Genomic DNA, 15,327 nt, shown 5'->3' with positions numbered 1-15,327 from the left:
AAGGGAACAGGGGCTTTCCAATTCTCTGATTTATGAGTGTCTCGTGGTTGTTGGGAACTACTAGGAGGAATAGAGGCAGGTAGGTATGACGTGGAGCTCTCATTAAAAGCAGTTAATAATAACAAATCTCTTCTTTGGGATTCTGGGTTCTCATTTGGATCATGGGTGTCTTTAGTTTTTCTCCGAGCATCTCAACATTTTGATGCTTGGCAACAAGAGCAAACTCAAATTACGCTGCTGGGTTTCTGCGATTCGGCTTCTTCTTCTTATCGAAGGCACGTAGACTCAATTCTCTGTCATATTTTATCCGTTTTTCGGTTTCATTTCTGTTTGGGTAAAATTATTTTGAGTAACATTTACTTGTTACTGTTTCCTTTCTTCTGTTTCTGTTTCGTTCCGCTAGTAGAGTGTGAAGTCTAGATTTCTTCTTTCCTGCTTCGGATGTACGTACGGAGTTTGTGTTTGAGTTTCAAGGACTGTTGGGAGGTTCAATTTCCATGCGAATGAGTAAAAATTCTTGAGTTTGAAACGTGTAATGAGTTTTCACAGGTGATTGGGTGATCATACTCTGCTAGTACGGGTTTGAGCTCAGATTATATATTTGCTTCACATAATGTATCAGTGGCTCGGCTGACGGCTGGTCTCTAGTCGGAACTGTCAAATCTAAGAGTTTTTGTTGGTATTATATGACTTTACTTGAGCTTCTCTCAGTAAAAGGAGAAGAAGAAACCAGCTGTTCAAATAGCCAGGGATTTGATCAATAAAGCTTTTGTTTTTGGGTTTGGATCTTACACCTTTTTGGTAATGTTCATCTATATAATCTTTGCTGCCTTTCATTGAAAATGTTACTCCTGATTTTGTTCTTCTAACATGGCCTTTGCCTTTTTTGAATAATCAAGTGGAAGTTTTATCCATTTGATCAATTAAGCTTGCACTTTGGACAGCTTAAATTTTTCTTAGTAAACCAGTTTAAATCTTGATATGAGTCACAAAACCTATGTTGTTCATTTTCCTCGGTTTAACCCCAGCATTTTTTCCTTGAGTAGTTGTTTGTCCCATGAATGAAAACAAATAGTTGTTAACCTTTTAAACATGTGCAAAGTGGCATATTCTAAAAGGTTTTGCTTAAGATGGAACTGGGAAAAATACTCCCTAACTGACAGGAGGTGGTGCAAATGCAAGACAAGTAGGTCAGAAAAGCACAAAAAAAAAAGAAAAAGAGAAAAAAAAAGAAAGAGATGAAGATGAAGGGAGTCAACAGAGAGACAGAAGCTTAGCAAGAACTAGCTTTATTGTTTGAATAATTTGAAGTGTGGCAGAGTGCTAATTCTTTGATTAGTCATCTTCTTCTATCCCTCATGCATTGCTGTCAAAAGTTAAATGACGAGGACCCTATTTTTTTAACTTCATCTGTTTATATTTTTTATTAATTGTTATGGTCATGCAGAATGTCTGAAGCCCTAAGAGATCCAGTCATGGCTGCGTTATGGCGTAGCAATGAGGTTATAAATGGAAAGGTCCAAATCAGGCATGCTGAAACATTATCAAAAGTTGATGACTTTCGTACATCATTGGGTGGAAAAAAGCCCATTCAAAGTATCTTAATTGCAAATAATGGAATGGCAGCAGTCAAGTTCATGAGAAGTATCAGAACATGGGCCTATGAGACCTTTGGAAATGAAAAGGCTATCTTGTTGGTGGCCATGGCCACTGCAGAGGACATGAGAATCAATGCAGAACACATTAGAATTGCTGATCAATTTGTGGAAGTCCCTGGTGGGACCAACAACAATAACTATGCCAATGTGCAACTCATTGTGGAGGTTAAAACCTTTTACCACCAGTTATCTTTTTACTATTTTCTTAAGTATGTTTGACTCTTAAATTTTTGCTTGTTCTAGATGGCAGAGGTTACAAGGGTTTCAGCAGTTTGGCCTGGATGGGGCCATGCATCTGAGAACCCTGAGCTCCCTGATGCGTTAACTGCAAAGGGAATAATATTTCTTGGTCCACCAGCTTCTTCAATGGCAGCACTGGGAGATAAAATTGGTTCTTCTCTGATTGCTCAGGCGGCTGGAGTACCAACCTTACCATGGAGTGGTTCACATGTAAATTCTCGTACATCTATCTTCTGCTTAACTTTAGCTTGATGTATCAAACTAATTATAAAAAAATTATAACTCCAGGTAAAAATTCCCCAAGAGAGTTGTCTAGAATCTATCCCAGAGGATATATATCGTCAAGCTTGTGTTTACACTACAGAGGAGGCTTTAGCCAGTTGTCAGGTTGTGGGTTACCCTGCTATGATCAAGGCATCTTGGGGTGGTGGTGGAAAAGGGATTAGAAAGGTTCTATCTTACTCATCACACACAAATTTGTACTAGGACTTTCAAAAGTCTTTCGTACTTATTTTTTTTTACAGGTTCATAATGAGGAGGAGGTAAAGGCTTTGTTCAAGCAAGTTCAGGGTGAAGTTCCTGGATCTCCAATTTTTATCATGAAGGTTGCTTCTCAGGTGAGATGAAAAACGGAAATTTTAACTCCAATTATAAAAAACCACCATGTGGCATCCACTATATTACATGGGTATTACTGACAATAAAATTTGTTTCTCTTGTTAGAGTCGGCATTTGGAAGTTCAATTGCTCTGTGACGAGTATGGAAACGTGGCGGCTTTACACAGTCGTGACTGCAGCATACAGAGGCGACACCAAAAAGTAATATCCCTGTGGAGCTCAAATTTATAACAATATTTACAATGCCAGCCCTTACTGAGGAGACTAGAATAGCTGGTCCATTAATATGTGAAAGACCCGTTTGAATAAAATTAATATATCAAAAACCTATGGAAGAATAGAATTGCTCCACATTCTTTTTTGTGTATGTATAAGTGTGGTGGGAAAGGAGGCTGGACTCAAGTCTAACCACCCTTGTCTGCACCTAACTTTTTCTTCCTTAGAAAAGTCACTATTTGTAAAACTGCTATGACTTCTTTATATTTACAATAATGTCATTATCTCTATTTTATTATTAAAAAATGATAAAAATAAATAAATCAAATAAATATCGATATGGAATGCAAGTGATTAAAAATGAATGCCAAATAAGAACTTAACTTTTAAGTCATTCATTCAAATTTGATGGTTAAATTAAAAATTGAGTGCTCCCTATCTTAGATGGATTTAGCTCCATACCCCATTTTTGCATTTGTATATTAATTTATTCCTATATGTTTATACTATATACATATTTATTTGTGCATGTTTTTCTTCTCTTGTGCCAATGTGATCCAATGCATCTATCCTGGAGAACTCCTCTAAGATGTTTTTGAATTGTTGTCTGATAGATTATTGAGGAGGGCCCTATTACAGTAGCCCCAGACGCAACGGTGAAAGAGCTGGAACAGGCAGCGAGGAGGTTAGCTAAGTGTGTAAATTATGTAGGAGCCGCTACTGTTGAATATTTGTATAGCATGGAAACGGGCGAGTATTACTTCTTAGAATTGAACCCAAGATTGCAGGTTTGTCATGTTTGTCCATTGATCACAACTTCAAATAATTTTTTTTGTCTTTCTAATATCCATTGGATTCTGGTGTAGGTGGAGCATCCTGTAACAGAGTGGATAGCGGAAGTAAATTTGCCAGCAGCTCAAGTTGCAGTAGGGATGGGCATTCCTCTCTGGCAAATCCCAGGTAGGACTCTGTCTTTGTCTCTTTCTCAGTTAGACACATCCATGAATGTCATGAAGATATATGAATTGTTGTAATTTGCGTTTATATGGTTTCTTGGTAGACCATAAAGAACATAATTTCATGGTAGGCTTTTAGCCTTCTTTAACAAATTCATGTAATCTTTAACAAAATTTCATTACTATGAAAAAAGTAAAAAATACAAAAGAAAAATAAAAATGAGTCAAAGCTTTATGTACAATAACTCTTCTTTCTTCTTCTTATTTTCACATAAGAATGGAAAAGTAGAAAATGCTGACAGGGCCATATTATGCTTTTGTTTTCCAGAAATTCGACGCTTTTACGGAAAAGATTCAGGAGGAGGATACGATGCTTGGAAAAAAACATCTATTGCTGCCACCCCATTTGATTTTGATAAAGCTGAGTCAGTAAGGCCGAAGGGCCACTGTGTGGCTGTTCGTGTGACTAGTGAGGATCCAGATGATGGTTTCAAGCCCACTACTGGGAAAGTTCAGGTTAGATCTATTAGCAGAGAAAAAACATGTCTACTGTACTTTTGAACAGGAAACATTATTCTTTTTATTTGTGATGAATATTGATTGCATTCTTGTTGGTATTTTACAGGAACTTAATTTCAAAAGCAAGCCAAATGTATGGGCATACTTCTCTGTTAAGGTACTTAATCCTTAGGATCTCTCTTTGTGCTGGATTTGGAGGAATAAGCTTATTAGGCACTTGCACAGTAGTTCATAATAATTATTTTCCAAATCTAACTAAGATAAGAAGCTATTAGGCGCTCACCTGTTGTGCATGGTCTAATTTGCAGTCAGGTGGAGGAATTCATGAGTTTTCAGATTCTCAATTTGGTAAATAGTTTCCAAAATTTTCTGGTTTCTAATTTTCTACCAGAGGATGTACAAACTTACCAACAATTGTTTTACTGACGTTTTATGCAATTTATTCTGTTACAGGACATGTTTTTGCTTTCGGGGAGTCTAGGGCCCTAGCTATAGCTAATATGGTTCTTGGACTGAAGGAAATCCAAATTCGAGGAGAAATCCATACAAATGTTGACTACACTATAGATCTCCTGCATGTGGGTCTTAATTCGTTTCATTATTTTTTGACTTATGAAAATATGGAAATAATTTTTTCTATCTTTTTAATAGATTGGGTATCATTTCAGGCTTCTGAGTACAGAGAAAATAAAATCCACACTGGTTGGCTGGATAGCAGAATTGCTATGCGTGTGCGAGCTGAGAGACCCCCATGGTACCTTTCAGTTGTTGGAGGGGCTCTGTATGTAAGTAACAATAGTTATTGTTATAATAGTCTCAAGAAAAAATATGCAGGATGAAGAATTTGACTGATGATATCTCTCTCTCTCTGTCTGCTTCTATCTCATAGAAAGCATCTACTAGTAGTGCAGCCATGGTTTCTGATTATGTTGGATATCTTGAGAAAGGGCAAATCCCACCCAAGGTAAATGCATTCTGACACCTCACAGGCTCTGGGCTAAAATTTTCTTATGTTTTCTACAGAAATTTCAGTATTCTTTAATGAGTCTACCTATAATATTGCAGTACATTTCCCTTGTTAATTCTCAAGTTTCTTTGAACATTGAAGGGAGCAAATATACAGTATGTATCACCAATTTTACTTCACACAGTTTTTTTGTCTTTTGTCTTTTCTTGTATGAGGCCACATAAATTGTTCTGAAAGTTGTTTACATTGTGAAAAATTGTAACTTAGATTGAGATGGTATGGGGTGGCCCTGGTAGCTATAGAGTACGGATGAACTACTCAGAAATGGAGGCTGAAATTCACACTTTACGTGATGGGGGTCTTCTTATGCAGGTGGGTGTTTTCCCATTGTTTCAGTCTTATATTTCGTGTAATGTAAGGAAATTTTGAGTTATCTTTCTTAATGTCTTGGCTGCTTTTGTCACAGTTGGATGGAAACAGTCATGTGATATATGCTGAAGAAGAAGCAGCTGGTACTCGCCTACTTATTGATGGGAGGACTTGCTTATTACAGGTGAGTTCCCTTTGTTTTGTACTTAATAGTTTGTATTTATTATCCCGAGATCAGCAAATTCTATGGCTGATGTTTAAGCCAAGCAAGGAGCCTCCTTGCAATTTCTTGTTGTTAGGAGTTACCTCCTCCTTTTTGGTCTCTTAATAAAATCACATTTCATAAAAAAAAAAAAGTTTGTAATTATGATTTTGTGAGATAAATCTTACAGGATTTTTGAAATTATTATTATTATTATTATTATGATGATGATGATGATGATGATGATGATGTTCTTATTTTTATTATTGCTGTTATTATTATTATCTTCATCAGATTTTTCTCCAATGGTTGTATGACATAATCTACTATAGTGGTCTTTCGTATATGTCTGTTTTGTTGGTAAATGATCCATCATTTTTTTTTTTGTGAGCCAGTCCCATCTTATGAGATCCTTGTCTTGGTAATTCCAGAATGATCATGACCCATCAAAGCTAGTGGCAGAAACACCATGTAAGCTGCTACGCTTCTTAGTGTCAGATGGTAGTCACGTAGACACAGATGCTCCATATGCAGAAGTTGAAGTGATGAAAATGTGCATGCCACTTTTGTTACCTGCTCCAGGAGTAATCCACTTTGTGGTTTCTGAAGGCCAGGCATTACAGGTATATGATGCTTTAGTTGTCACACTTGACTATTTGGATATTCACTTAGTTTTTCTAAAATGATTCCGTCATTGTTATAACTCATTGATGTTCTACTGTCTTGTCATTAGTTTTTATCCTGGATTTATTATTTTCTGCAGGCTGGTGATCTAATAGCAAAGCTTGATTTGGATGATCCATCAGCTGTAAGGAAGACTGAACCCTTTCATGGATGCTTTCCAGTACTGGGCCCTCCAACTGCAGTTTCTGGGAAGGTTCACCAGAAGTGTGCTGCAACTTTAATTGCTGCTAGAATGATTCTTGCTGGTTATGATCATGATATTGATGAAGTAAGTATATGGGAATGAGTTGACGAGCATTTACTTGTGTTGCACAACCTTTTGCTATTTTTAACTTTTGATCTTTATTGTTGTAGTTGCAGAAGTAGATTTCTTATTAATTTTAGTTTTTACCTAGAAGTTGTCATGACTATCATTATCATTGATCATCACCATCTCCTGCTACATTTTCTACTCTTATAGTAGTTGTTATTGTTGTTTATTATTACTATCATTGTCACACACTTGCATCTCCTTTTCAGGTGGTTCAAGATTTGTTAAACTGCTTGGATAGTCCTGAACTCCCATTCCTTCAGTGGCAAGAGTCAATGGCTGTTTTGGCTACTAGGCTTCCAAAAGATCTCCGGAATGTGGTTTGTGTTAATTTTATGTTCGAGCATACTGGTTTTGAAGTTCATTCTTTCTTTGCACTTACTCTGTTTGTTTGTGGTTCTTATGGTTTAAACTTTAGATTGTGCTCATGTGCTCTAACTGATGAATTGCAGCTGGATGCTAAATTTAAGGAGTATGAACCTGTTGTAAGCAGCACACAGAAAAATATTGATTTTCCTGCCAAATTGTTGAGGGGAATTCTTGAGGTTGATAATAATCTGTGGTTGTACCATTCTGTCTCATTTATATTATCTTCCCATTACAATAAGAAGTCAACTACTAACTTAAGACTTTGCTAATGTAGGCACATCTCTTGTCTTGTCCTGATAAAGAAAGATCTACTCAGGAAAGGCTTGTGGAACCTCTTTTGAGTCTAGTCAAATCATATGAAGGTGGAAGAGAGAGTCATGCTCGTATTATTGTTCAATCCCTTTTTGAGGAATATTTGTCTCTTGAAGAGCTTTTTAATGACAATATTCAGGTTAATATATTGTATTCAATATCACATTTAGGTTCCTCAAATTTCATTGTTCTCACTGCATCAATTATGTTTAGCTAATTGTTTGGGACATCATGGAAGGTTAAGACTCATGATTTATTTACATGTCTAGGCTGATGTAATTGAACGCCTTCGTCTTCAGTATAAGAAAGATTTGTTAAAGGTTGTGGACATGGTGCTATCTCATCAGGTATTTAAGAACAGATACAAACATTAACTAGGGTTTCCAATCTCTTCTGTAGTCTAACTTCCTGGTGTTGGATACTTGGTTGTATCTTTATTGTTTGCAGGGTATTCGGAGTAAAAATAAGCTGATACTAAGGCTGATGGAAGCTCTGGTCTACCCTAATCCAGCAGCTTATAGAAATCAATTGATCCGCTTTTCTGCTTTGAATCATACAGTGTACTCTGAGGTTAACAACCCAACAAATTGCTATAAATTCTTTGCTTGTCTTGTTTGTCCATGAATGTAGATGATCTAGATTACAAACGTTCTTATATTCCAGAAATGCTAAGTGTTCCTCATAATCTTGTGTTTGCAGCTGGCACTAAAGGCAAGTCAACTACTTGAGCAAACCAAACTGAGTGAACTTCGGACAAGCATTGCAAGAAGTCTCTCAGAACTTGAGATGTTCACTGAGGAAGGTGAGAATGTCTACACCCCCAGACGGAAAAGTGCCATAGATGAGAGGATGGAGGATCTAGTTGGTGCCCCATTGGCTGTTGAAGATGCTCTGGTTGGCTTATTTGATCATAGTGACCACACTCTACAAAGGCGGGTGGTGGAGACCTATGTTCGTCGGTTGTACCAGGTATTGTCTTTCAATTATTTTAATTTGGTATTTAAATGTAAAAAGTAGTTTCCAAACTTTCTTCTGCATCTATATTGTTACTTTTTTTTTGTCAGCCCTTCCTTGTCAAGGGAAGCATTCGTATGCAATGGCATAGATCTGGCCTCATTGCATCATGGGAGTTTTCTGAAGAACACATAGAGAAAAGGAATAGTTCAGAGGAGCCCCTTTCAGATCAGCCAATGGTTGAGAAGCACTGTGAAAGGAGATGGGGAATTATGGTTATCATCAAATCTCTTCAGTTTCTGTCAAATGTAATTTCTGCTGCCCTAAAAGAAGCTGCTCATCACTCAGGCTCTGGTTTTAGTCATGAGGTTATGCCGAATGGTTCAATTGAATCCGTGAGCCATGGTAACATGCTCCATGTTGCATTAGTGGGCATCAACAATCAAATGAGTTTACTTCAAGATAGGTAAACTAGTCTCTTTTCTTTTTCCTTGCAGTGCTTGTGATATCTATATATTGTTCAATTCTCTCCCTAAAGAAGTTTTATGACTGATGCGTGGCATGTCACTGATTTCCTTTGGAATTAATTGGTTAGTGGTGATGAGGACCAAGCCCAAGAGAGAGTAAACAAGTTGGCCAAGATACTGAAAGATAAAGAGGTGGTTTCCAGTCTCCGTCACTCTGGTGTTGGGGTCATTAGCTGTATTATTCAGAGGGATGAAGGGCGGGCCCCCATGAGACATTCCTTCTACTGGGCAACTCAGAAACTCTATTTTGAAGAAGAACCTTTACTTCGTCACCTAGAGCCACCTCTATCTATTTTTCTTGAACTGGTTGGTTCCTTATAAACCCAAGAAGTTTTTCTGTTTTCTTTATGAAATTTTATCACTCTTTAAACAGATTTCTCTTTGTAAAAACTCAGGATAAACTTAAAGGTTATGAGAACATACAGTATACTCCATCAAGAGATCGTCAATGGCATCTATATACTGTTGTGGATAAGCCTCATATTCAACGGATGTTCCTTCGAACCCTTCTGAGGCAACCTAATACAATTGATGGCATTTCTGCATATCAAGAAACAACCGAATCTCAGTATGATTTGTCCTACACTTCAATTAGCATATTAAGGTCTGTTAACAATGCACTTGAAGAGTTAGAACTTCACAGTCACAATGCAACAATCAAGTCAGAACATGCTCATATGTACCTTTGCATATTGCGTGAACAGCAGATATATGACCTTGTACCTAGCTCGAGGTAAGTTTAAGCATAAGGATGTTATAAACTTAGTATGTGGTATACATGTTTTTCTTGTCTGATGCTGTAGGATTTTCAGGAGCATTGATATATACCCTGGCCAAGAGGAAACAGTAGTTGGGCTTATCTTGGAAGAGCTTGCCCATCAGATCCATGAATTAGTTGGTGTTCGGATGCATAAGCTTGCTGTTTGTCAGTGGGAAGTGAAGCTTTGGTTGGCCTTTGTTGCACATGCTAGTGGTCCCTGGAGAGTGGTGGTAACAAATGTGACAGGTCATACCAGCACTGTGCATGTAAGTTTGTATTATGGTTCATTCAGTTCATGATGACTAGAATTGTTACTTATTATTGTTGTATTTTTTCCTCAAGGACCCCCATGTAATTTCCTTGCATTGTGCCCCTCTTGCTAATTTAGGCATGTGCACCCTATGTGATAGAGGAGTAATCATGCATCAGAAAGATTTTTTTTTTTTTTTTTTTTTTTTGAGAATAGTGAACAAAATCATTTCTTATTCTCAAAATTTATTATACGGCTACTTTAGCTTGAAGCTAGTTTTTTCAAGTTTCACAGTATGATTTGTTGAATTGGTTAGTATTAGGGTTTTAGCATGCTTGACCTATAGTTTTACATAAATGGTCTACCATTTTTACTATAGATGGCTGATTACTTGGATCAACTTGGCTTGAAAAGCTTGGAAAGAAAGCCTGCATTAGAAACTTGGGCTTGAGCTTGAGCTTGTGATGTGACTTTTCAAGCAAAACAAGCTCTCATGTCAGTTGGTCTTAATGCTGCAAGTTGTTTCCTATGATATTAGTGTCTTCATGTGGTTAATTTGAGGATGTTTCATACTTTTCAAAATAAATGAGAGAAAAAGGTTCCTGTTGTTGCTAGCAGAGCTTCAGATTGCTGTTGCAGCTTTGAGCTTGAATTGTGCTCGAGTCAAGACACTTTGGGAAACAGGCAGATCTAAATGATTTGATTTCTTCCTTGTCTCTTAGTTTTGTGCATAATTGTATTTTAAAGAAAATTTTGTGCATAAATTCTCATCATCACCATATTGATAGAGTCCTTAGCTAAGAGAAAAGAGTTGTTATTATGTTGTGATCTTTCAAAGTGCATGGTATTTCATGTCAATCACATTCTTTATCTGAGGACGGTGGAACAGTTTGGGGAAGAGGCTCATTTAGCTGAAAGTGAGAGTTGGGATGAGCTGTGGTGATGATGGTGATGAGCGACAGGTTATTTGTCCACAAATTGACTTGCCTCTGTTAATAGGTCTCACAATTATTTTGTTCTGTTTTTTTGATACAAGCATGAATACGATTATTTTTAATAAGAAAGAAATCAAAGGAGCCCCTCAAGAGGAGTTCAAGAAAATTAAGAAGACTGAAGTAAATACAGAAAAGACAAAAATAAAATAAGAAGTAAAACCCATAAAAGTTCTAATCAATGTGTTAGAATGGTATCTCCAACAAGAAATTGTTGATTGAGAAGTCCTGGATCTGGCAAGTGAGTCCGTCCCCCTCTTCCCCTTTCCCTTCAAATATTGGGCTGATCCCTTTTTAGTTGTTTTTTTTTTAAAAGATGATCCATGTTTAGTTGTCATCGTAGTGATCTGTTCATTTCTCTTGTAGATCTATCGAGAAGTGGAGGACACTGAGGCCCATGAAATAGTATACCATTCCATCATTTCCCCTCCTGGTCCACTGCATGGTGTGCCAGTGGCTGCATGGTATCAACCTCTGAGTGTAATTGATAGAAAGCGTCTCTTGGCAAGGAAGAGCAACACAACCTACTGCTACGATTTTCCTCTGGTGAGAACAATCAATCCTTTATGAATGGCCATCAATAAGGTTTATTTTTATTGACACCAATTAGAATTTTCATTAGAAATGACATTTCATTTTGAACCTCATTAACTTTGAAGAGTTATGGTTACAGGCATTTCAAACGGCACTACGGAGGTCATGGGAATCCCATATCCCAGGAGTCAACAAATCAAAAAGTAAAAATCTTTTTAAAGTCACTGAGCTAGCATTTGCTGACAAGCAAGGATCGTGGGGCACTCCTCTTGTCCCAGTGGACTGTGCTCCAGCTCTTAACGATGTGGGAATGGTAGCTTGGTGCATGGAGATGTCTACTCCAGAGTTCCCTGATGGCAGGAGAATCCTAATAGTAGCAAATGATGTAACCTTCAAGGCTGGGTCATTTGGCCCCAGAGAGGATGCATTCTTTCTTGAAGTAACAAATCTTGCTTGTGATAAGAAACTGCCTTTAATTTATTTGGCTGCAAACTCTGGTGCCAGAATTGGTGTGGCAGAAGAGGTAAAGGCCTGCTTTCGAGTTGGATGGTCTGATGAGTCATGTCCTGAACGTGGGTTCCAATATGTTTACTTGACACCAGATGATTATGGGCGGATCAGATCGTCTGTCATAGCCCATGAGTTGAAGCTAGAAAGTGGAGAGATCAGATGGGTAATAGACACAATTGTAGGGAAGGAGGATGGACTGGGAGTTGAGAATCTGACAGGAAGTGGAGCTATTGCAGGTGCTTATTCTCGGGCTTACAAGGAGACCTTTACATTGACTTATGTCACTGGTCGGACAGTAGGAATTGGAGCTTATCTTGCTCGTCTTGGCATGCGTTGTATTCAGAGGCTAGATCAACCAATTATTCTAACTGGTTTCTCTGCATTGAATAAGCTTTTGGGCCGTGAGGTTTATAGCTCTCACATGCAACTTGGTGGTCCAAAAATCATGGCAACCAATGGGGTTGTTCATCTAACTGTATCGGATGATATTGAAGGTGTCTCAGCTATTTTGAATTGGCTCAGCTACGTTCCTCCACATGTTGGTGGGCCTCTTCCCATTTTGCCATCCTTGGACCCACCTGAACGGTTAGTTGAGTATTGCCCTGAATCTTCTTGTGATCCTCGTGCTGCTATTTGTGGCGTTCAAGACAACAGTGGGAGGTGGTATGGAGGTATCTTTGACAAAGATAGCTTTGTGGAGACACTAGGAGGTTGGGCAAGGACTGTGGTAACTGGAAGGGCAAAACTTGGAGGAATTCCTGTGGGAATTGTTGCTGTTGAAACCCAGACAATGATGCAAGTTATCCCAGCTGACCCTGGTCAACTTGATTCACACGAGAGAGTAGTTCCTCAAGCAGGCCAAGTTTGGTTTCCTGATTCTGCCTCCAAAACCTCTCAGGCTCTTCTGGATTTTAACAGAGAAGAGATTCCACTCTTTATCTTGGCTAACTGGAGGGGTTTCTCAGGTGGGCAAAGGGACCTTTTTGAAGGGATTCTACAGGCAGGGTCCACCATCGTCGAGAATCTTCGTACCTACAAACAACCTGTCTTTGTGTACATTCCCATGATGGGGGAGCTTCGTGGAGGGGCATGGGTTGTGGTTGATAGCAGAATTAATCCAGATCAAATTGAGATGTATGCAGAAAGAACAGCTGAAGGAAATGTACTCGAACCAGAAGGGATGATTGAGATCAAGTTCCGAATTAAGGAGCTCCTTGAGTGCATGGGTCGGCTAGACCAAGAGCTTGTTACCCTCAAAGTGAAACTTCAAGATGAAAAGAGCAACGGGGCCAGTGGAATGATTGAAACTCTTCAAAAAAGCATTAAGGCCCGAGAAAAAAAGCTTTTGCCAGTTTACACTCAGATAGCCACCAGGTTTGCTGAACTCCATGATACTTCACTTAGAATGGCTGCAAAGGGGGTGATCAAAGAAGTAGTGGACTGGGGAAGCTCTCGGTCCTTCTTCTATAAGAGATTACGGCGAAGAGTGGAGGAGGGATCTCTTGTGAGGACAGTGCGAGATGCTGCTGGGGAACAGTTGTCTCATAAAGCAGCAATTGCTCTGATAAAGCAGTGGTTCTCAGCTTCTGAGCCTACCAAAGATAAGTGGGAAGATGACAATGTTTTCTTTTCATGGAAAGATGATCCCCAAAACTATGAGAATCATCTAAAGGAGTTGCGAGTTCAAAAGGTGTTGTTTCAACTATCTAAGCTTGGGAACTCTGCCTTAGATTTGAATGCCCTACCTCAAGGTCTAGCTGCTCTACTGTGCAAGGTAAACCAGTTATTTTGCTTTTTATGTGCTCCCTCTCTCTCTCTCTCACTGTTTCTCTCACACACTCTCCCCCCTGCAAGCCCATACTTGGAGAAAGCTTGATAGATTCTTTTTTGAGGGGCTCCACTTGAATAACATGGTTCGAACCTTACATATGTCCAATGGCAATGTCACAATCTAGAAAACTTTTCTTTGTACCCTTCTATTTTTCCATATGAAATATTGAATACTTTGATGAGTTTGATCGGATAGCAAGATCACCCAACTGGAGAAGTAGGTCAACATTTGGTGCATAATTAAAATCCTGAAATTCATGATTTGGTTTTGTTGATCTGTGTTGTCAATATATAGTACCCAATTCAACATGTGTTGTCAAGATATAGTACCCCATTCAACATGACTTGATAGTCTCTGCTGTTTCAGTAATTATAGCTCAAATTGGATTTTAATGCAGGTTGAACCATCAACAAGAATAAAGTTGACCGAGGAGATTAGACGAGTAATCAGTTAATCTAACAGTTCAGCTGAGGGAAGTTCTGGTCCTTCTTATGGTTTGTCTACTAAATTTTGCCCCCTGTATCAGCTATAATCTGCAGTAGAGTAAGATCGACCACCAGCCACATCTAATCCATCCAACAATGTTTAGGGCTGAATAGGTGGATGTTGAACACTCCAAGTTAGAGAAGATTGGTAGTTCTCCTCCATTTTCAAGGTCATATCTATGAAGCGTTAATTGTACGTTTCTGATAGGTGCAAGCATTGTTTTGGTCGCTAGGAAATCCCTCTTGATCTGTTTATTTCCAGGGAACCAACTAGGCTACTTCCATTCATTACATTGCTACCTGGCGTGGCTTGATTCCAATAATCTCTGTCCGAGTAATTTTTACTTATGCGTCGTTCAGTGTAGCAAGGCCCAGAAATGGGCGCAGTTTGTATTATATTTTTATTTATAAAGAATGGTGTTCCTTATAAGCATTTAGTATGTGTTTACTTGCGTAGGTAGCAAGCATTTCTGGAAGATGAAAATTTTGAGTTATTTGTAGAAGAGAACTGATCTGACCATTTAACCAGAAACAGACAAGTTCGTGGAGTACTATTTCCATTGAATCATCCAATTAATACTACGGCTTTCACAACTTCGCACTGCACCTCACAAGAATCTTATAGTGCATACAAGTTGGTCAAATGGGCGAATGCCTTGTTGATCCATAATTGGTGGCTTTCAATCAAGTAAAAAAGTCTTGAGCCAGTCGAAATTTTCATATTTTTCATTGCTTTTATGCTTTATAATCTATGCAGGGAAGTTTCTCAACTCTTGGTTAGTTACACTCATGGACTGGCTTTTTGTTCTATAACACAATACAACCACCAGGCAGAGAGGACAGTAATGGAAGACAGAATGTGATTCATAGAAACACCAAGTAAAACATAACAGACCAATAGAGGTTCTTTCTCTTCCTCTTGTTTCAGCAGTTGGTGGGGAGAAAATATCGTAGATACCCTACTTGTTGTATATAATGGTGAAGATCTTGAATGTGATTAGTTTTGTAAGAATGCATGCCATTTTGTCCTTATGATGAAACATGACTAAGAGATAAGATACTAG

The 15,327-nt window shown here is 38.4% G+C and overlaps 1 protein-coding gene across 1 annotated transcript; it reads left to right on the top strand.

Moving 5' to 3' along the window:
• The first annotated feature begins 23 nt into the window (after positions 1-23).
• Positions 24-14,803, top strand: LOC137940057 (acetyl-CoA carboxylase 1-like). Its single transcript, XM_068784977.1, has 32 exons — positions 24-275; positions 1,448-1,823; positions 1,902-2,108; positions 2,187-2,348; positions 2,423-2,515; positions 2,622-2,717; positions 3,347-3,520; positions 3,599-3,692; positions 4,017-4,204; positions 4,314-4,364; positions 4,516-4,555; positions 4,661-4,785; positions 4,876-4,992; positions 5,097-5,171; positions 5,273-5,329; positions 5,442-5,546; positions 5,641-5,727; positions 6,177-6,368; positions 6,509-6,697; positions 6,949-7,059; positions 7,192-7,284; positions 7,383-7,559; positions 7,690-7,767; positions 7,868-7,990; positions 8,120-8,389; positions 8,485-8,840; positions 8,970-9,207; positions 9,297-9,634; positions 9,714-9,927; positions 11,270-11,449; positions 11,577-13,721; positions 14,176-14,803. The coding sequence occupies exons 2-32, from the start codon at positions 1,449-1,451 to the stop codon at positions 14,230-14,232; spliced, it is 6,807 nt and encodes a 2,268-aa protein (XP_068641078.1). The 5' UTR covers positions 24-275; position 1,448; the 3' UTR covers positions 14,233-14,803.
• Positions 14,804-15,327: the final 524 nt, after the last annotated feature.

The sequence above is a fragment of the Aristolochia californica genome, unplaced genomic scaffold, assembly GCF_029961685.1.
Source record: "Aristolochia californica isolate CCGP_79_NKW_82.1479 unplaced genomic scaffold, dmAriCali1.0.hap1 SCAF_9, whole genome shotgun sequence".
Lineage (NCBI taxonomy): Eukaryota > Viridiplantae > Streptophyta > Magnoliopsida > Piperales > Aristolochiaceae > Aristolochia > Aristolochia californica.
This window is presented reverse-complemented; position numbering and strand designations above follow the sequence as displayed.